Genomic DNA, 21,256 nt, shown 5'->3' with positions numbered 1-21,256 from the left:
CTGAGGAGGCCTTACAAATAGCTGTGAAAAGAAGAGATGCCAAAGCAAAGGACAAAAGGAAAGATATTCCCATTTGAATGCAGAGTTTCAAGGAATAGCAAGGAGAGAGAAGAAAGCTTTCCTCAGCGGTCAATGCAAAGAATTAGAGGAAAACAGTAGAATGGGAAAGACTAGAGATCTGTTCAAGAAAACTAGCGATACCAAGGGAACATTCCACGCAAAGATGGGCTCAAGAAGGACAGAAATGATATTAAGAAGCAAAAGATATTAAGAAGAGGTGGCAAGAATACAAAGAACTGTACAAAAACGGTCTTCACGACCCAGATAATCACGATGGTATAATCACTCATCTAGAGCCAGACATCCTAGAATGTGAAGTCAAGTGGGCCTTAGGAAGCATCACTAGGAACAAAGCTACTGGAGGTGATGGAATTCCAGCTGAGCTATTTCAAATCCTAAAAGATGGTGCTGTGAAAGTTTGCACTCCAGATGACAGCAAATTTGGAAAATTCAGCAGGGGCCACAGGACTGGAAAACTCAGTTTTCATTCCAGTCCCCAAGAAAGGCAAAGAATGTCAAAGAATGCCAAAGAATGCATTCATCTCAAATGCCAGCAAAGTAATGCTCAAAATTCTCCAAGTAGGCTTGAACAATACGTGAACCGAGATTTTCCAGATCATCAAGTTGGTTTTAGAAAAGGCAGAGGAACCAGAGATCAAATTGCCAACATCTGCTGGATCATCAAAAAAGCAAGAGAGATCCAGAAAAAATCTATTACTTCTTTATTGACTATGCCAAAGCCTTTAATTGTGTGGGTCACAATAAACTGTGGAAAATTCTGAAAGAGATGGGAATACCAGACCACCTGTCCTGTCTCTTGAGAAATCTGTATGAAGGTCAGAAAGCAACAGTTAGAACTGGGCATGGAACATACTGGTTCCAAATAGGGAAAGGAGGCCGTCAAGGCTGTATATTGTCACCCTGCTTATTTAACTTATACAGAGGACATCATGAGAAACGCTGGGCTGGATGAAGCACAAGCTGGAATCAAGATTGCCGAAAGAAATATTGATAACCACAGATATGCAGATGACACAACCCTTATGGCAGAAAGTGAAGAAGAACTAAAAAGCCTCTTGATGAAAGTGAAAGAGGAGAGTGAAAAGTTGGCATAAAACTCAATAATCAGAAAACTAAGGTCATGGCATCTGGACCCATCACTTCATGGCAAATAGATGGGGAAACAGGGGAAGCAGTGAGAGACTTTATTCTGGGGGCTCCAAACCCACTGCAGATGGTGACTGCATCCATGAAATAAAAAGACGCTTCCTCCTTGGAAGAAAAGTTATGACCGCGGGGCGGTCCTGAAATGGTGGAAGAATAGGACGGGGAGCCCGCTGCCGAGTCTGTGACGAGCCGTGGAAGCACAGAGGGTCACATAACTGGGAAGAAAAATAAATGAATATTTAAAACCTACCTATTATGAGCCCAACAGTAACTCCCCCAGCGGAGAAGCAGCACAGACGCCTGCATCCACCACTAGCAAGCGGGGGCTGGGCAGGGAGGCTCGGGCTGAAGTGCTTTTTAAGAATCGGGCCGGAATGCCGCGAGCATAACCAGAGCGAACTAACTTGGGCTAGCAAACCAGACTGTGGGATAGTTACCGCCCGAAAAGCTCTAAGATAAGACACCACCAGGACCGCGCACAGAACAAAGGACGGAACAGAAACAGCCGGCTGCAGACCATCCCCCTCTGGTGACAGGCAGCCAGAGCCGTAAGGGCTGGAAGGGGACAATCACAACCCTAGAGAGACATTATCTACCAAACTGCAAGCAGGCTTTTCTGCTAACTAAGACTTCTTGGGGTTCTGGACAGTCACCATCTGCCTGAGAAGGGACGCCAGCGGTACACCCAGAAAACTGAGCAGCAGGGCCGGGAACGGTGATAAGTCGCAGAGACTGTGCTCACCAAACACCTGAGCTACTCGATCCTGGGAAGGGCACAAAACGCAGGCCCAACCAAATCTGCGCCTCTGAGGGCTACCTGAGAGCCAAGCCTGAGTGGCTTAGACCAGGGAGGTGCATGCAGCCTTGGGCCAGCTTCAGACGGTTCCCGGCAGAGCAACACAGAGCCTGAGCGGTGTGCGCTGTGTGCAGGGGCAGGCCCAGTGGGGCTGAGACACTGGGATCACACGCCAGGCTTATTTGTGTGCAGCATCCCTTCCTCCCCACAGCGCAACTCAACAAGTGAGCCTAACAACAACAACAAAAAAGTATCCACCACCACCCCCTTGTGTCAGGCTGGAAATCAGACACTGAAGAGACCAGCAAACAGAAGAAGCTAAACAGAGGGAACCGCCTTGGACGGGACCCCACACTGCCCACAACACCAGAGAAACTCCCAGTTATATCTTTACCATTTTTACGACCATTCTCTTTTTCCTTTTTAGTTGAGGTTGTTCTTTGATTGCTTTTTCTTCTTTTCTTTTTTTTCTTTTTTTTAACTTTTTAAAATTTTTAAGTCCTCTATTTCTCCTTTAATTTTAATTTTTATAACCTAATATTACTTTTCAAAAAAAACAAGACCCTATTTTTAAAGCAAACGCTGTATATATTTTTTTGTGGTTGTTGTTGTGTTTTAATTATTCTTGTGGCTTTTTGTTTTCCTCTTCCTCTTCTTCTTCTTCTTCTTCTTCTTCTTCTTCTTCTTCTTCTTCTTCTTCTTCTTCTTCTTCTTCTTCTTCTTCTTTTCCTTAATATTGTATTTTTGAAAATCCAACCTCTACCCCAGATTTTTAATCTTTGCTTTTTGGTATTTGTTGTCAATTTTGTACATTTAAAAACCCAATCTTCAGTACCCAATTTTACCTGAGAGTGAGATTACTGGCTTGACCACTCTCTCCTCCTTTGGACTCTCCTTTTTTTTCTCCACCAGGTGGCCTCTGTCTCCTCCCTCCCCCTTCTCTTCTCTATCCAACTCTGTGAATCTCTGTGTGTTCCAGATGGTGGAGAACACTCAGGGAACTGGTTACTGGCCGGATCTGTCTCTCTCCCTGTCATTCCCCTCTTTTACCCTCCTGGCCACCTCTGTCTACTTCCTCCCTCTCCTCTTCCCTGTATAACTCCGTGAACATCTCTGAGCGGTCCAGACGGTAGAGCGCCCATAAGGAAGTGACTACTGGCTAGCTTGCTCTCTCCTCTTTTGATCCCACCTCATCTCATTCCAGTCACCTCTAACTATACCCTCCCTCTTCTCTTCTCCATGTAACTCAGTGAACCTCTCTGGGTGTCCCTCAATGTGGGGAAACTTTTCATCTTTAACCTAGGTGTTTTATCATCGGTGCTGTATAGATGGAGAAGTCTTGAGGCTACTGTAAAAATAAAACTGAAAGCCAGAAGCAGGAGGCTTAAGTCCAAATCCCGAGAACATCAGAGAACTGACTCCAGGGAACATTAATCGATTGGAGCCCATCCAATGCCTTCATACCTACACTGAAACCAAGCACCACCCAAGGGCCAACAAGTTCCAGAGCAAGACATACCACGCAAATTCTCCAGCAACACAGGAACACACCCCTGAGCTTCAGTATACAGGCAGCTCAAGTTACTCCAAAACCATAGACATCTCATAACTCATTACTGGACACTTCATTGCACTCCAGAGAGAAGAAATCCAGCTCCTCCCACCAGAACTCCGACACAAGCTTCTCTAACCAAGAAACCTTGACAAGCCACTGATACAACCCCACCCACAGCGAGGAACCTCCATAATAAAGAGAACTCCACAAATTCCCAGAATCCAGAAAGGCCACCCCAAACGCAGCAATATAACCAAGACGAAGAGACAGAGGAATACCCAGGCGGAAAGGGAACAGGAGAAATGCCCACCAAACCAAACAAAAGAGGAAGAGGTAGGGAATCTACCTGAGAAAGAATTCAAAATAATGATAGTGAAAATGATCCAAAACCTTGAAATAAAAATGGAATCACAGATAAATAGCCTGGAGAAGATGCAAGAAAGTTTTAACAAGGACCTAGAAGAAATTTAAAAGAGTCAATATATAATGAATAATGCAATAAGTGAGATCAGAAACACTCTGGAGGCAACAGATAGTAGAATATCAGAGGCAGAAGATAGGATTAGTGAAATAGAAGATAGAATGGTAGAAATAAATGAATCAGAGAGGAAAAAAGAAAAACGAATTAAAAGAAATGAGGACAATCTCAGAGACCTCCAGGACAACATGAAACGCTCCAACATTGGAATCATAGGAGTCCCAGAAGAAGACAAAAAGAAAGACCATCAGAAAATACTTAAGGAGATAATAGTTGAAAACTTCCCTAAAATGGGGAAGGAAATAATCACCCAAGTCCAAGAAACCCAGAGAGTCCCAAACAGGATAAACCCAAGGCGAAACACCCCAAGACACATATTAATCAAGTTAACAAAGATCAAACACAAAGAACCAATATTAAAAGCAGCAAGGGAAAAACAACAAATAACACACAAGGAGATTCCCATAAGGATAACAGCTGATCTTTCAATAGAAACTCTTCAGACCAGGGGGTAATGGCAGGACATACTTAAAGTGCTGAAAGAGAAAAACCTACAGTCCAGATTACTGTAACCAACAAGGATCGCATTCAAATATGAAAGAGAATTCAAAAGCTTTACAGACAAGCAAAAGCTGAGAGAATTCAGCACCACCAAACCAGCTCTCCAACAAATGCTAAAGGATCTTCTCTAGACAGCAAACACAAAAAGAACAAAAACAACCCGAACCCAAAACAATAAAGTAAATGGCAACGGGATCATATTTATCAATAATTACCTAAAACGTACATAGGTTGAATGCCCCAACCAAAAGGCAAAGACTGGCTGAATGGGTACAAAAACAAGATCCCTATATATGCTGCCTACAAGAGACCCACGTCAAAACAAGGGACACATACAGACTGAAAGTGAAAGGCTGGAAAAAGATTATATATTGCACGCAAATAGAGACCAAAAGAAAGCAGGAGTAGCAATACTCATATCCGATAAAATAGACTTTAAGACAAAGGCTGTGAGAAGAGATAAACAAGGCCACTACATAATGATTAAAGGATCAATCCAAGAAGAAGATATAACAATTATAAATATATATGCACCCAACATAGGAGCACCGCAATATGTAAGACAAATGCTAACAAGTATGAAAGGGGAAATCAACAATAACACAATAACAGTGGGAGACCTGAATACCCCACTCACACCTATGGACAGATCAACTAAACAGAAAATTAACAAAGAAACACAAACTTTAAATGATACATTAGACCAGTTAGACCTAACTGATATCTATAGGATATTTCACCCCAAAACAATGAATTGCACCTTTTTCTCAAGTGCTCATGGAAGCTTCTCCAGGATAGATCACACCCAGGGCGATAAATCTAACCTTGATAAATTAAAAAAAAAAAAAAGAAATCATTCCAAGCATCTTTTCTGACCATAATGCATTAAGATTAGATCTCAATTACAGGAGAAAAACTATCACACATTCCAACATATGGAGGCTGAACAACACGCTTCTGAATAACCAACAAATCACAGAAGAAATCAAAACAGAAATCAAAATATGCATAGAAACAAATGAAAATGAAAACACAACAACCCAAAACCTGTGGGACACTATAAAAGCAGTGCTAAGAGGAAAGTTCATAGCAATACAGGCGTACCTCAAGAAACAAGAAAAAAGTTAAACAAATAACCTAACTCTACACCTAAAGCAACTACAAAAGGAAGAAATGGAGAACCCCAGAGTTAGTAGAAGGAAAGAAATCTTAAAAATTAAGGCAGAAATAAACGCAAAAGAAACAAAAGAGACCATAGCAAAAATCAACAAAGCCAAAAGCTGGTTCTTTGAAAGGATAAATAAAATTGACAAACCATTAGCCAGACTCATCAAGAAACAAACAGAGAAAAATCAAATCAATAAAATTAGAAATGAAAATGGAGAGATCACAACAGACAACACAGAAATACAAAGGATCATAAGAGACTACTATCAGCAATTCTATGCCAATAAAATGGACAATGTGGAAGAAATGGACAAATTCTTAGAAAAGTACAACTTTCCACAACTGAACCAGGAAGAAATAGAAAATCTTAACAGACCCATCACAAGCACGGAAATGGAAACTGTAATCAGAACTCTTCCAGCAAACAAAGGCCCAGGTCCAGACGGCCTCACAGCTGAATTCTACCAAAAATTTAGAGAAGAGCTAACACGTATCCTACTCAAACTCTTCCAGAAAATTGCAGAGGAAGGTAAACTTCCAAACTCATTCTATGAGGCCACCATCACCAAAATACCAAAACCTGACAAAGATGCCACAAAAAAAGAAAACTACAGGCCAATATCACTGATGAACATAGATGCAAAAATCCTTAACAAAATCCTAGCAATCAGAATCCAACAACACATTAAAATGATCATACACTATGACCAAGTGGGCTTTATCCCAGGGATGCAAGGATTCTTCAGTATCCGCAAATCAGTCAATGTAATTCACCACATTAACAAATTGAAAAATAAAAGCCATATGATTATCTCAACAGATGCAGAGAAGGCCTTTGACAAAATTCAACATCCATTTATGATTAAAACTCTCCAGAAGGCAGGAATAGAAGGAACATACCTCAACATAATAAAAGCTATATATGACAAACCCACAGCAAACATTATCCTCAATGGTGAAAAATTGAAAGCATTTCCCCTAAAGTCAGGAACAAGACGAGGGTGCCCACTTTCACCGCTACTATTCAACATAGTTCTGGAAGTTTTGGCCACAGCAATCAGAGCAGAAAAAGAAATAAAAGGAATCCAGATTGGAAAAGAAGAAGTAAAACTCTCACTGTTTGCAGATGACATGATCCTCTACATAGAAAACCCTAAAGACTCCACCAGAAAATTACTAGAGCTAATCAATGAATATAGTAAACATGCAGGATATAAAATCAACACACAGAAATCCCTTGCCTTCCTATACACTAATAATGACAAAGAAGAAAAAGAAATGAAGGAAACAATTCCATTCACCATTGCAACGAAAAGAATAAAATACTTAGGAAGATATCTACCTAAAAACTTCCCTGGTGGCTCAGAGGTTAAAGCGTCTACCTGCCATGCAGGAGACCTGGGTTTGATCCCTGGGTACGGAAGATCCCCTGGAGAAGGAAATGGCAGCCCATTCCAGTATTCTTGCTTGGAGAATCCCATGGACAGAGGAGCCTGGTGGGCTACCGTCCACTGGGTCGCAGAGAGTCAGACATGACTAAGCGACTTCACTTTCACTTTCAAAGAAACTAAAGACCTATATATAGAAAATTACAAAACGCTGATGAAAGAAATCAAAGAGGACACTAATAGATGGAGAAATATACCAAGTTCATGGATTGGAAGACTCAATATAGTGAAAATGAGTATACTACCCAAAGCAATCTACACATTCAATACAATCCCTATCAAGCTACCAGCAGTATTTTTCACAGAGCTAGAACAAATAATTCCACAGATTGTATGGAAATACAAAAAACCTCGAATAGCCAAAGCAATCTTGAGAAAGAAGAATGGAACTGGAGGAATCAGCCTGCCTGACTTCATGCTCTACTACAAAGCCATAGTCATCAAGACAGTATGGTTCTGGCACAAAGACAGAAATATAGATCACTGGAACAAAATAGAAAGCCCAGAGATAAACCCACACACCTATGGACACCTTACCTTTGACAAAGGAGGCAAAAATATACAATGGAGAAAAGACAATCTCTTTAACAAATGGTGCTGGGAAAACTGGTCAACCCAGTAAAAGAATGAAACGAGATCACTTTCTAATACCATACACAAAAATAAACTCAAAATGGATTAAAGATCTAAATGTAAGACCAGAAACTATAAAACTCCTAAAGGAGAACATAGGCAAAACACTCTCTGACATAAATCACAGCAGGATCCCCTATGACCCACCTCCCACAGTAATGGAAATAAAAGCTAAAATAAACAAACGGGATCTATTTAAAATTAAAAATTCTTCTGCACAACAAAGGAAACTATAAGCAAGGTGAAAAGACAGCCTTCTGAATGGGAGAAAATAATAGCAAATGAAGCAACTGACAAACAACTAATCTCAAAAATGTACAAGCAACTTATGCAGCTCAACTCCAGAAAAATAAATGACCCAATCAAAAAATGGGCCAAAGAACTAAATAGACATTTCTCCAAAGAAGACATATGGATGGCTAACAAACACATGAAAAGATGCTCACCATCACTCATTATCAGCGAAATGCAAATCAAGACCACAATGAGGTACCATTTCACACCAGTCAGAATGGCTGCGATCCAAAAGTCTACAAGCAATAAGTGCTGGAGAGGGTGTGGAGAAAAGGGAACCCTCTTACACTGTTGGTGGGAATGCAAACTAGTACAGCCACTATGGAGAACAGTGTGGAGATTCCTTAAAAAATTGCAAATAGAACTGCCTTATGACCCTGCATCCCACTGCTGGGCATACATACCGAGGAAACCAGAACTGAAAGAGACATGTGTACCCCAATGTCATCGCAGCACTCTTTATAATAGCCAGGACGTGGAAGCAACCTAGATGTCCATCAGCACATGAATGGATAAGAAAGCTGTGGTACATATACACAGTGCAGTATTACTCAGCCATTAGAAAGAATACATTTGAATCAGTTCTAATGAGGTGGATGAAACTGGAGCTGATTATACAGAGTGAAATAAGCCAAAAAGAAAAACACCAATACAGTGTACTAACACATATATATGGAATTTAGGAAGATGGTAATGATAACCCTGTATGTGAGACAGCAAAAGAGACACAGATGTTTAGAACGGACTTTTGGGCTCTGAGGGAGATGGAGAGGGTGCGATGATTCGGGAGAAAGACATTGAAACATGTATACTATCAGGTAAGAAACGAATCACCAGTCTATGCTTGATACAGGATACAGGATGCTTGGCGCTGGTGCACGAGGATGATCCAGAGAGACGACATGGGGTGGGAGGTGGGAGAGGGGTTCAGGATTGGGAACTCATGTACACCCGTGGCTGATTCATGTCAAAGTATGGCAAAACCAATACAGTATTGTAAACCCAAATAAACTAAAAATAAAACATTTTTAAAAACCAATACGATATTGTAAAGTAAAAAAGAAGAAGAATAAATAACAAAATAAAAAAAGACTTAAAAAAATTCAGTGATTATTACATGTATATTTTCCTCAAATTTTAGAATATGGAGTGAGTAAACATTAGCTAATCAGAAAAGAAAACAAATACGACTTTGTGTCTGACATCTACGTGGTCCCTGATGGGTGGTGGGCATTTGAAGAGTAAGGGTAAGCAGCTCCATGGGATTAAAGTCTCTTCCCAAAATCTGCCATTGTTCCCTGACAGCATCTTTTTCCCTGCCAGCCCTTGTCATCATTTCATTCCTCAAATGACAGTCTGCCTGGTCTGGGGAGGGGGACCCCAAGAGGGGCCTGAGTTCTCTGAGGGCACAGTCAGCACCCCCTCACAGGGGGAGCCCCATAGACAAGACCGCTATTCACTGCTTTCTGCATTTTATACAGAGGTCCCTCCCATATGCAAATATCCACTCAGGTCACAGCATAGAAACAAAGCACCAGCTCACTTAAATTCAGGTTCCTCCTCAGGCTTGAAGAGATCTCCAGGAGTGGTGACTCTCATCTGCTCCAAGATGAACCCACTGTGGACCCTCCTCTTTGTGCTCTCAGCCCCCAGAGGTGAGTGTCTCTGGATCAGACATGGGCACGTGGGGAAGCTGCCTCTGAGCCCATGGGTCACCGTGCTTCTCTCTGTCCACAGGGGTCCTGTCCCAGGTGCAGCTGCAGGAGTCAGGACCCAGCCTGGTGAAGCCCTCACAGACCCTCTCCCTCACCTGCACGGTCTCTGGATTCTCATTAACCAGCAATGGTGTAGGCTGGGTCCGCCAGGCTCCAGGAAAGGCGCTGGAGTGGCTTGGTAACATATATAGTGGTGGAAGTACATACTATAACCCGGCCCTGAAATCCCGGCTCAGCATCACCAGGGACACCTCCAAGAGCCAAGTCTCCCTGTCACTGAGCAGCGTGACAACTGAGGACACGGCCGTGTACTACTGTGCAAGAGACACAGCGAGGGGAAGTCAGTGTGAGCCCAGACAAAAACCTCCCTGCATAGAGGCCCGTGCCCACCAGGGGGCGCTCAGGACTCAGTACAGAGCAGCGCCCAGGAGCAGGTGCAGAAGCAGCGCTGAGCTTGGGAGGCCTGGGGTGGGGCGGATTCTCCTAGAGATTCTCTTTCCTACTCCTGCCCAGGAGCTGCACCATAGACCCTCTTCTGTGTCCTGGTGTTTCAGTGTTATGCTTTATGTCACTCTCAGACAACTGTGTGTATATATATATTTAATTTATCCTTGAAGCAAGGGTAGCTTTAGCCAAACACTCACACACACATACACACACAACACTCAGCAGCTAAAAGTTTTACTCCTTCATTTTCTTTTTCAAAGGAACTCAGTAAAACACTTGACTCTCGTTAATTTCAAAACTGTTAACTATCCTGAAAGGCAACATAAGATATTCAAACATTTTAATCTTTGTTTCGTTTTTGTACATGAGGAAGGAAGAGACCCAACCTCCTTCTGCCTGTGAAACTGCACACTTACAATCTGGAGCGAGCAGTGTGAAAGGCTCTGGCGTCAGAGGTCCCAGTGCTGCACATGTGATGATTCTCGTCATTCACAGATTCTGTACTGTAGTCACCTACACGCTCGCTTTCATTAGCGTCTTAACATAAACACTGTCACCTTGTGTCCTTATACAGACATTGACAGTATGGCCGGTTCACTGAGTCACTCAACACACACACATTCCCGGTGAGGGCAATCAGGGTGATGCCATCTCGCCTCAACCTCTCTGAAGTCCACACTCATTCTGAGCTTATGTCTGGATCATTCATAAGGGGAGATACAGAGGTCCTCAGGTGGATTTGTCGATGGGGTCAACGTGGAGCCCACAACCACGTGTCCTCTCTCCCATCACAGTGACCGTCACTCGCACAGGGACAGGAAGCAGGAGCTGTGCTGGGCTCAGCCCTGAGGAAAGACCCAAGGACTGAGAGGGCGAGGGGCTGAGCTGACATGGGCACGGGGCAGGGGAGGGGCCATCAGGACGGGGACCCTGGGCTCAGAAAGGGGGACCTGTCCTGGGATCCGGTTCCGAGCCTCTGGTAGACACACTGCTTTCCCTCCCTTGCTCGCCAACCATGAAAATTCAGAAGGCGCCCATGGGGATCCCGGGGTGACCAGGGTGAGTGTGACCACAGCCTCTCTGGACTCACAGGGAAAGAGCTCCTCAGTGCACATGCCTCTTCAAGCTCCAGGGTAAAACCCACCCCCGGGCTGTGGGAGCTCAGCCCTCTCTGCTCACACAGGATGGAGGCCTCAGTGAAGGCAGAGCTGCTGTGTAGAAGGTGAGGCTTTGGGGTCTTCTCCTCTGCCTGGTGGCAGTTCCCCAAGGGGGAGGCCTCGGGCATCAGACACGCATCTGTGGGGGGTAATTGTGGCAGCAGGTGACTGACTGGGTTTGAATCTTCCTGTCCCCGGGTGTCCTGTCCCAGGTGAAGGTGCAGGAGTCGGGCCCTCACCTGCTGAAGCCCTCACAGACCGTCTCCCTCACATCTGCTGCCTCTGGTTACTCCATCACGTGGTTATGATGGGAGCTGGATCCACCAGGCCCCAGGGAAGGGGCTAGAGTGGATGGGAAGCATATATTATAATGGTGACACTCACGACAGCCCCTCCATCAAGAGCCACACCTCCATCTCCAGGGACACATCCAAGATCCAGTTCTCTCTGCAGCTGAGCTCTGTGACCTCTGTGGACACAGCTGTGTATTACTGTGCAAGAGACACAGTGAGGGGTGTCCGTGTGAGCCCAGACACTAGCCACCCTCCGGGGGGCCCCACGACCACCAGCGGCTTGTGGGACACAGGAGCACAGGGCTGAGCCCAGGAGCAGGTGCCCCGGGGCTGGAGGGGATTCCTGGGAGAGCCTGTGCTTCCCTCTCCCTGCCCAGGAGCCCACCAGAGACCGTCCTCTGTGTCCTAACGTCTCACTGCTGGCCTTTATGTCACACTCGGCACACTGTGGGAATATGCATATGTTTTTGCAGTTTTAATTTTCTGTTGAAGTAAGATTAATTTTTTACGTGCACGTAATACTCAGGAATTATGGATAATTTCTGGGTTTACTTTTCTTCTCCTCAAAGGATCTCAGCATACACCTGAGGCCCATCCCCATTTGCCTGGTGAGTCTGAATCTTGAAATGTATGAATGTTCTGAGAAGACACAGGAGATTTTCAGTTGCTGCAGTTTTTGTTGTTTTTGTACATGTGGAAGGAAGAGACTCCCTCTCCTTCTTTCAGTGAAACTGCACACACAGGTAGGATTCTGCAGTGTCCAGTGTTATAGGTGCTGGTGCAGAGAGACCCAATACTGCGTATTCAAACATCCTCGGTATCCAGATTCCACATTTGCAAGATCACCTACTTTTTAGCTATTATTAGCATCATGAGACATACACCATCATTTCACAGTCATTATGGACATTTGCAATGTGGACTCTTTAAATCATCCAACACACGCATATTTCTACTTGAGGGCAGTCAAGTCCATTCCCTCATGTTTCATCCAATCATGTAAATCAGTCTCCTTCACGTTCACTTTACTGACATAGTTTCACATTTTAGTGCTCCTTAGTTGACAATTTGCCTCTTTAAAATGACCCTGTGCGTGGTCCTCAAGCACAGGCTAGTGTCTCTAAGCACCCATTGGTGCAAGCTAACTTTAAATAGAAAATTTCTTTTTCACAATGTTTCATTCAGGCAAGATTGGTACTTCTGGGCATGTGACCTTGACATTGATGTCTCAAATATAAATATTATTTTTTGAAATGGGATTCGGATCTCAGTTTTTCTTATTTGAGGTAGCCTTGGAAACTTGGTTCAGTTCCAAATACACATGGTGAAATGGAGATTTATGGACTGTTGGGGTCCAGCCCTGGTGGATCCAGGGAATTCAAAGTGGGAATGGAGTCAGCAAGGAGAGACTTATTTATTAGAGATATAAAGAGATATTAGGAAAGAATAGTGTACTAGGAAAAGTAGTGGAGAAAAGATGCTGAATAACTTGGTTTACGCAGAAAACCAATAAAACTCCGAGAGAAGGAGTTTGCACCACCTACGTAGGCTGCAGGCATCTTCCCGGTCTCCCGAAGGAGTGGAGACACAAAGTGCCCCCTCGTTCAGATCTTAGAAGCCCAGGCAAAATTAGTAGGCTTGGCGAGCCTCCATGCTCCAGATGGAAATTCAGCCTGAAAAGGGAGAAAAGAACGACACGGGGGAGCCAAGCATTGGTGTCAGACCCACAACTTTATTTTCAAAAGCAGCTTATGTACCCCAAGTGGTACATAAAAAATAATGGAATATGCAGAGTTATGCAGGGGCAGCAGTCCTGACCCTTATTGAGACCAGGCTTTCTTTTTGCATATCTTTCCGTATACAAAAGGTTTCAGGTGATTTACATTATCTTCTGGCCAAGAGGCCTGTTGACACTTTATGGCTCTCTTCCTTAATGAATGTTAATCTCATTTTCCCTGAAGTGTTTTTCTTTAATCTCCATCACCCTCAAAGCACTAAATAAAGTTACATCCCTGTAGAACAAAGGTGCAGTGGGTTATAACAAAGAGAGTACTTAACTCAAAGGTCTAATGTTGCTAATGCCAGGGCTACTGCCTGTTTTTTCTACATACCAACTATATCAACAAACAAAAGAGATGAAAACTTGGCAGCAAGTATTGGCTCAACAATGGAACCCTTAATCAGTCCTATTCCAATGATTTTGACTCCTCGGAAGCCCCTACATTCCTAGGATGTTTAAACTTCCTGTGCCTCTCGGGTCGGGGAGGCCCCAAACAATCACACGCCCAGCTGTAAGAGTCCAGACAAACCTGTCAGGCAGGCTGGAAAGCCATCAGAGGGGTTTCTTATTACGCCAGGAGACTTATGACCTAAAAGCTCTGAATTAGCTTTTCCCAGAAAAAGGGGGTGGGGGACAGCCCCCTGTTAATGAAGAAGAGTAGGTGGAAAGCATAACACAGAAAGCAGGCAGACTCTGGTTTGGGGGGTAGATGCTCGAGAAAATACAAGGGACCCGTGAGGCCTGATCCCAACTTTGCAATTTGTCAGACCCCTTTCCTCATGACCTATGCCACGGGCAGGATTGCCCATGATGGCTCCCAGCAATGGACAAGAAGGAGATTGACTGGCCGGAAAATGACCATGAGGAGGCTACAAGTTCAGGGGTCCTGGCTAGACTGTCTCCCAAGGATTCTTGATCCATAGACATCAGGGTAATCAGAAGCACCTGGGAGACAGCAGGGTTAGTGAAATGACTCCAACATTGACAGGGATCAGAGGTCAAGGTTAAGCGTGCTCAGTAATCTGACTTAGGTGTCTTGATAAAACTAGGAAAGGATGGACAGAGAAACCCACAGGCCAAGACCTCGTTGAGAAACAAATATCAGGAGGCCAGAGGGAAATGGGTCAAGGCATCCTTGTCACATTGGGAGTCAGCGTTCCTATCTTCATCAACCTCGTTCTCTGAAAGTCAGCTTTAATCCAAAGGAAGATGAAATCTGTCTGGTCCTTCCCCCTCCTGCTGGCATCTCTGAGCTGCGAGCATCCCGCGGGTCTGAGGAAGGTGCAGTGATGTAGTGACCTCTGTGAAGAGGGCGTCTCATGGTTTCTCCTGCCCAGGTGTCCTGTCCCAGGTGCTGGTGCGGGAGTCGGAGCAGGACTATTGGAGGCCCTCTCCCCACCTGGTCTGTCTGTGGATTCTGCATCACACAGAGTGCTGCCTGCTGGGGCTGGATCCAATCAGTCTGAAGAGTCAGAGCTGCAGTGACGGGGTGCTTTGGTCCCAGGAACAGCGCAGCATAGAGCATGTCTCTCCAGAAACCACTCTCCATCCACAGAGACATGTCCGTCTACCTCCATGAGGACCTAGGACACAACCCTGTGATGCTGTCCCAGGAGGTCCAGGGAGAAGTCAGACCCAACACACATAACCCTGCCTTCAGGGGCTACTCCAAGCACCAGGGGGCACCCAGGTTCACCAGGAAACAAGAGGACACTTTTCAAGGCAGGAGAGAAAAGGTCATGATGGGGCTTTATCTCAGAAGCTGGGGTCTCTCCACTGGAATATTCCCTCCCCTGCAGGCTCCTTCCACTGTCACTCCAGAGAGCTTTCTTGTTTCTGAACCTGGGACGTGATTTCATGGGGTCAGGCTGGTCTGTCTTTCCCCATCTGTCTTCGGACAGGCCGCCCAGAAATGTTTCCTCAGGGGGCATCTTAGGTCACTGCCTTCTGTCCCTGCTGTCAGCTTTTTCAGCAATAATTCTTCTGCTTAACACCCCGTCAGATGGATTTCCAAATCCTCTCAGGCTGAAACTCTCCCCAGCTCTATTAGATTCTGTGTCTTTCATCTGAATAGTGAGCGGTGTTTGAAGTTGGCAATTGATGTCATAGATCACTGGAGTCACTTTTTCCCCAGAGGACACTTGAAAATGTCTGGACACCAGTGAGGCTGTATCCTAAGGGGTTATTGTAGGTGGTTAGTTATGCAATTGGTAGACAGATAAATGAGAGATGAAATAGAAATGAAGATAAAAGGAATCAACACAAACAATTGTATCCTAACAACATGGTAAATAACCATACACATTTAGTCTATAAATTCAGCAAATAGCAAAAGTTCAGAATTGCAAAGTGATACGGGCATGTATATGAAGATGTTTGTAAAAACATAAATATCCAAATAATTGGTAAATACTTTTCCAGCCCACTCCTCAGTCACGTGGTGGTTCTCTGTTTTCTCTCTATGAAATCATCAAATACATTACCAGTTGGCTGCCATTTCCACTCCTTCCAGCTAGTGGATGAGCGACATTTATATTACTTCATCCCCAGCATTTGATCGCTTTAGTATTTTGTACTTTAGCTTCTCTAAAGGTGTGTAACAGTATCTCATCCTCCTGTTATTTCATGTTTCCTAAGTGGTCAAACAGGAGATGACAAAAGGGAACATCAATATTCTAAGAATCAGCGACCTAAGATGGACTAGAATGGGTGAATTTAACTCAGATGACCATTGTATCTACTACTACGGGCAAGATTCCCTTAGAAGACATGGAATGGACATCATAGTCAACGAAAGAGTCTGAAATGCAGTACTTGGATGCGCTGTCCAAAACGACAGAATGATCTCTGTTCGTTTCCAAGGCAAACCAGTCAATATCATGGTAATCCAAGAGTATGCCCTGACCAGTAATGCTGAAGATGCTAAAGTTGAACGGTTCTATGAAGACCTACAGGACTTTCTAGAACTAACATCCAAAAAAGATGTCCTTTTCATTATAGGGGACTAGAATGCAAAAGTAGGAAGTCAAGAAATGCCTGGAGTAACAGGCAAATATGGCCTTGGATACAGGATGAAGCAGGGCAAAGGCTAATAGAGTTTTGTCAAGAGAACGCACTGGTCATGGCAAACACCCTCTCGCAACAACACAGGAGAAGACTCTACACATGGACGTCACCAGATGGCCAACACCGAATTCACATTGATTGCATTTTTTGCAGCCAAAGATGGAGAAGCTCTATACAGTCAACAAAACAAGACCAGGAGCAGACTATGGCTCAGATCATGAACTCCTTCTTGCCAAATTCAGACTTAAATTGAAGAACCTAGGGAAAACCACTAGACCATTGAGTTCAGTTCAGTTGCTCGGTCGTGTCCGACTCTTTGTCACCCCATGAATCTCAGCATGCCAGGCCTCCCTGTCCATCACCAACTCCCGGAGTTCACTCAGATTCAGGTCCATCGAGTCAGTGATGCCATCCAGCCATCTCATCCTCTGTCGTGCCCTTCTCCTCCTGCCCCCAACCGCTCCCAGCGTCAGAGTATTTTCCAATGAGTCAACTCTTCACATGAGGTGGCCAAGTACTGGAGTTTCAGCTTCAGCATCATTCCTTCCAAAGACATCCCAGGGCTGGTCTCCTTCAGAATGGACTGGTTGGATCTCCTTGCAGTCCAAGGGACTCTCAAGAGTCTTCTCCAACACCACAGTTCAAACACATCAATTCTTCGGCACTCAGCCTTCTTCACAGTCCAAATCTTACATCCATACATGACCACAGGAAAAACCATAGCCTTGACTAGACAGACCTTAGTCAGCAAAGTAATATCTCTGCGTTTGAATATGCTATCTAGGTTGGTCATAACTTTTCTTCCAAGGAGTAAGCGTCTTTTAGTTTCATGGCTGCAGTCACCATCTGCAGCGATTTTGGAGCCCCCAAAAATAAAGTCTGACACTGCTTCCACTGTTTCCCCATTTATTTCCCTTGAAGTGATGGGACCAGATGCCATTCAGGCATGACTTAATCAAATCCCTTATGAATATACATGGAAGTGAGAAATAGATTTAAGGGACTAGATCTGACAGACAAAGTGCCTGATGAACTATGGACTGAGATTTGTGACATTGTACAGGGGACAGGACGCAACACCATCCCCAGAAAAATAAATGCAAAAAAGAAAAATGGCTGTCTGAGGAGGCCTTACAAATAGCTGTGAAAAGAAGAGATGCCAAAGCAAAGGACAAAAGGAAAGATATTCCCATTTGAAGGCAGAGTTTCAAAGAATAGCAAGGAGAGAGAAGAAAGCTTCCCTCAGCGATCAATGCAAAGAATTAGAGGAAAACAGTAGAATGGGAAAGACTAGACATCTGTTCAAGAAAATTAGTGATACAAAGGAAACATTTCACGCAAAAATGGGCTCAAGAAAGGACAGCAATGATATTAAGAAGCAAAAGATATTAAGAAGAGGTGGCAAGAATACAAAGAACTGTACAAAAAAGGTCTTCACGACCCAGATAATCACGATGGTGTGATCACTCATCTAGAGCCAGACATTCTGGAATGTGAAGTCAAGTGGGCCTTAGGAAGCATCACTAGGAACAAAGCTACTGGAGGTGATGGAATTCCAGCTGAGCTATTTCAAATCCTAAAAGATGGTGCTGTGAAAGTTTGCACTCAAGATGACAGCAAATTTGGAAAGTTCAGCAGGGGCCACAGGACTGGAAAACTCAGTTTTCATTCCAGTCCCCAAGAATGGCAAAGTATGTCAAAGAATGCCAAAGAATGCATTCATCTCAAACGCGAGCAAAGTAATGCTCAAAATTCTCCAAGTAGGCTTGAACAATACATGAACTGAGAATTTTCAGATCTTTAACTTGGTTTTAGAAAGGGCAGAAGAACCAGAGATCAAATTGCCAACATCTGCTGGATCATCAAAATAGCAAGAGAGTTCCAGAAAAATAACATCTATTTCTTCTTTATTGGCTATGCCAAAGCCTTTAATTGTGTGGATCACAATAAACTGTGGAAAATTCTGAAAGAGATGGCAATACCAGACCACCTGACCTGTCGTTTGAGAAATCTGTATGAAGGTCAGAAAGCAACAGTTAGAACTGGGCATGGAACATACTGGTTCCAAATAGGGAAAGGAGTACGTCAAGGCTATATGTTGTCACCCTGGTTATTTAACTTATACAGAGGACATCATGAGAAACGCTGGGCTGGATGAAGCACAAGCTGGAATCAAGGTTGCCGAAAGAAATATTGATAACCACAGATATGCAGATGACACAACCCTTATGGCAGAAAGTGAAGAAGAACTAAAAAGCCTCTTGAAGAAAGTGAAAGAGGAGAGCAACAAAGTTGGCATAAAACTCAACAATCAGAAAACTAAGGTCATGGCATCTGGTCCCATCACTTCATGGCAAATAGATGGGGAAACAGTAGAAGCAGTGAGACTTTATTCTGGGGGCTCCAAACCCACTGCAGATGGTGACTGCATCCATGAAATAAAAAGACGCTTCCTCCTTGGAAGAAAAGTTATGACTAGGGGGCGGTCCTAAGACGGTGGAGGAATAGGACAGGGAGCCCGCTTTCTCCCTCACAAATTCATCAAAAGAACATTTCAACGCTGAGTAAATTCCAGAAAACAACTTCTGAATGATGGCAGAGGACATCAGGCACCCAGAAAAGCAGATGATTGTCTTCAAAAACAGGTAGGAAAAAATATAAAAGACAAAAAAAAAAAAAAAAAAAACAGACAAAGGAGGTAGGGAGGAAGCTCCACCCAGGAAGGGAGTCTTAAGAAGAGAGAAGTTTCCAAACACCAGGAAACTCTCCTGCTGCCGAGTCTGTGATGAGCCTTGGAAGCACAGAGGGCAACATAACAGGGAAGAAAAATAAATAAATAATTAAAACCCACAGATTACGAGCCCAACGGTAACTCCCCCAGCGGAGAAGCAGCGCAGACACCTGCATCCACTACTAGCAATGAGGACAATTTCAGAGACCTCCAGGACAATATGAAATGCCCCAACATTCAAATTATAGGAGTCCCAGAAGAAGACAAAAAGAAAGACAATCAGAAAATACTTGAGGGGATAATAGTTGAAAACTTCCCTAAAATGGGGAAGGAAATAATCACCCAAGTCTAAGAAACCCAGAGAGTTCCAAACAGGATAAACCAAGGCGAAACACCACAAGACATATATTAATCAAATTAACTAAGATCAAACACAAAGAACAAATATCAAAAGCAGCAAGGGAAAAACAACAAATAACACACAAGGGGATTCCCATAAGGATAACAGCTGATCTTTCAATAGAAACTCTTCAGGCCAGGAGGGAATGGCAAGACATGCTTAAAGTGATGAAAGAAAATAACCTACAGCCAGATTGCTGTACCCAGCAAGGATCTCACTCAAATATGAAGGAGAAATCAAAAGCTTTACAGACAAGCAAAAGCTGAGAGAATTCAGCACCACCAAACCAGCTCTCCAACAAATGCTAAAGGATCTTCTCTAGACAGGAAACACAAAAAGGGTGTATAAACCCGAACCCAAAACAATAAAGTAAATGGAAACGGGATCATACTTATCAATAATTACCTTAAATGTAAAGGGGTTGAATGCCCCAATCAAAAGGCAAAGACTGGCTGAATGGATACAAAAACAAGATCCCTATATATGCTGCCTAAAAGAGACCCACGTCAAAACAAGGGACACATACAGACTGAAAGTGAAGGGCTGGAAAAAGATATTCCACGCAAATAGAGACCAAAAGAAAGCAGGAGTAGCAATACTGTAGGCCACTACATAATGATCAAAGGATCAATCCAAGAAGAAGATATAACAATTACAAATATATATGCACCCAACATAGGAGCACCGCAATATGTAAGACAAATGCTAACAAGTAAGAAAGGGGAAATTAACAATAACACAACAATAGTGGGAGACTTTAATACCCAACTCACATCTGTGGACAGATCAACTAAACCGAAAATTAACAAGGAAATGCAAACTTTAAATGATACAGTAGACCAGTAGGACCTAATTGATATCTATAGGACATTTCACCCCAAACAATGAATTTCACCTTTTTCTCAAGTGCTCACAGAAACTTCGCCAGGATAGATCACATCCTGGGCCATAAATCTAACCTTGATATATTCAAAAAAAAAAAAAAAAAGAAATCAATCCATCCAAGCATCTTTTCTGACCATAATGCATTAAGATTAGATCTCAATTACAGGAGAAAAACTATCACACATTCCAACATATGGAGGCTGAACAACACGCTTCTGAATAACCAACAAATCACAGAAGAAATCAAAAAAGAAATCAAAATATGCATAGAAACGAATGAAAATGAAAACACAACAACCCAAAACCTGTGGGACACCATAAAAGCAGTGCTAAGAGGAAAGTTCATAGCAATACAGGCGTACCTCAAGAAACAAGAAAAAAGTCAAATAAATAACCTAACTCTACACCTAAAGCAACTAGAAAAGGAAGAAATGGAGAACCCCATGTTGGTTACTACGAGTGAAATGACACAGAACATACAAGACACACAAGAGACAGACAGGACACCACTCTGGCCAGAGGAACAGAACTGGGCAAACTAATTGCCGTTTATTGTTATAAAGCCCTCCTTAGGCAGAGTTCCAGACTGTGAGAGTAAGCCTTTTCAGCACAGTGCAGGTGCA

The 21,256-nt window shown here is 43.5% G+C and overlaps 2 gene segments (V, D, J or C); both read left to right on the top strand.

The window, feature by feature from the left end:
• Positions 1-21,256, top strand: part of LOC138423845 (Ig gamma chain C region-like) — a 235,259-nt gene that overhangs the window by 58,794 nt on the left and 155,209 nt on the right.
• Positions 9,705-21,256, top strand: part of LOC138423844 (Ig mu chain C region membrane-bound form-like) — a 112,662-nt gene continuing 101,110 nt past the window's right edge. Inside the window, 2 exon segments of the C gene segment in view lie at positions 9,705-9,814; positions 9,897-10,190. Of these exon segments, the coding sequence occupies positions 9,769-9,814; positions 9,897-10,190 (340 nt within the window).

The sequence above is a fragment of the Ovis canadensis genome, chromosome 18 (assembly GCF_042477335.2).
Source record: "Ovis canadensis isolate MfBH-ARS-UI-01 breed Bighorn chromosome 18, ARS-UI_OviCan_v2, whole genome shotgun sequence".
Lineage (NCBI taxonomy): Eukaryota > Metazoa > Chordata > Mammalia > Artiodactyla > Bovidae > Ovis > Ovis canadensis.
Note: the sequence above shows the minus strand (reverse complement) of the source record. Positions and strands in the feature narration are given on the sequence as shown.